Source organism: Psammomys obesus, unplaced genomic scaffold (assembly GCF_907164565.1).
Source record: "Psammomys obesus unplaced genomic scaffold, mPsaObe1.curated_primary_1811, whole genome shotgun sequence".
NCBI lineage: Eukaryota > Metazoa > Chordata > Mammalia > Rodentia > Muridae > Psammomys > Psammomys obesus.
In genome coordinates, this window is record NW_026596466.1 from 4,958,916 (window position 1) to 4,960,465 (window position 1,550).

Here is a 1,550-nt window from a genome sequence, read left to right on the forward strand (position 1 = left end):
GTTTTTAAAATGTCAGACTCGTGCATGTAACCCCGATGCAGAGGACATGGAGACCGGAGGATTCCTAGGGCTAGGTAGATGAGCAGTGTAGCCTGCTTGGCAAGTTCCAAGATTCCACAAAAAAAAAAAAAAAAAAAACGAGGTGGATGGCCCTTTAGAAACACTGGGTTTGTGCTCTGGCCTAAACACACACACACACACACACACACACACACACACACACTAAGAGCTGGCTAGCCTGGCACTTCCTGGTGATTTCTAAGTCCTCTGTGCTCCCGTCAGGAACTCTAACACTCTGGCTGAACTGGATGGAGTTTTCCTTTGCTCTGCTCCTTGGCTCCATCTCCATCTGGGAGGAGCTGATGTTCCCTTACTGCAAGGCAGAAAAGTCACACGGCCATAAGGTGACGGAGACACCTGCACTTTACAGAGAGAACTCACACTGGTTCCCCAAAAGGGAGCTGGGCCACGCAACACCAGGTCTCCTAGGGACGTCCCAGGCAGAAGACAGGGTAGAGCCTCGTGCAGGCACTGGTGAGCTAGAGACCACGCTGAGCAGGCTGGGGGTTGAGTGACGTTGGTGCATTCCCAGTTCCTGGTCCTAGCTGACAGGGGGCAGGGACAAGTTAGGTTTAAGGATGACTACTGTAAAAGATGTGGCCGGAGACGCAGGCTTGATCAGGCTCTTGTGTGAAGGCACAGGCATGGTGGAGCACTAGCCACTCTAGGGATTGCCTGGCACGGAAGGGGCCGTTCTCCATGGTGGCAAGGCCCCAAGGTGTCACACACCATAAAACCCGGAAGATGAAAACGCAAAGCCTGTGTCTGACTTCCTGTCTAGAAAGGACCAACAGCGGGTGAATGACCCACCAGGTCCCATCGCCCCCACCGGGACTTCAGCCCTCACGTCTTTCGTTCCCCAGCATTAGGCTGGTCTTGTGTCTCTCTGCTGGTGCTGGGCTGTTACCTGTGTGGACCATCTCTGTGCCAAACACACTCATTTTCCTTCGGCAATAAGTGAAGGGTCCGTCCTCACAGGCACCTAGTCTAACCCTTGTGCCGAGCCCCGAGGGCTGCACGTCAAATGTCAGTCATGTCAACGGGGCAAACCTACCCAATGCACAGAATGAGCTCAGCAGAAGCAGAAATCACAGGGTTTATCTTGGAGAAGCTCAGGGCCTGCTGCAGGGCCTGGACAAATCACTACTGAGGCCGCCGTCACCCTCAGCACCTCCATCATGATCGGTTATCATTGTCTGTCATTATCACTGCCACCTTCATCACTATGATCACCACCATTGTCTCCACACACAACCACCACCTCCGTCACCCTCACCCCCGTCACCCTCACCACCATCACCGTCATCCTCACCACTGTCACCCTCACCACCACCACCGTCACCGTCACCCTCACCACCATCACCCTCACCACCGTCACCCTCACCACCGTCACCCTTACCACCATCACCCTCACCACCGTCACCGTCACCCTCACCACCATCACCCTCACCACCACCACCCTCACCACCGTCACCCTCACCACCATCACC

General features: G+C 55.0%; 1 protein-coding gene across 1 annotated transcript in view; it reads right to left on the reverse strand.

The window, feature by feature from the left end:
* Positions 1 to 1,047: 1,047 nt before the first annotated feature.
* The window catches only part of LOC129670106 (uncharacterized), a 1,023-nt gene continuing 520 nt past the window's right edge, over positions 1,048 to 1,550 (reverse strand). Inside the window, exons 2-3 of the mRNA XM_055598544.1 lie at positions 1,337 to 1,535; positions 1,048 to 1,073 (exon numbers count right to left, since the gene is read on the reverse strand). Coding sequence (XP_055454519.1) covers positions 1,048 to 1,073; positions 1,337 to 1,535 — 225 coding nt within the window. The remainder of the gene's footprint in view (positions 1,074 to 1,336; positions 1,536 to 1,550) is intronic.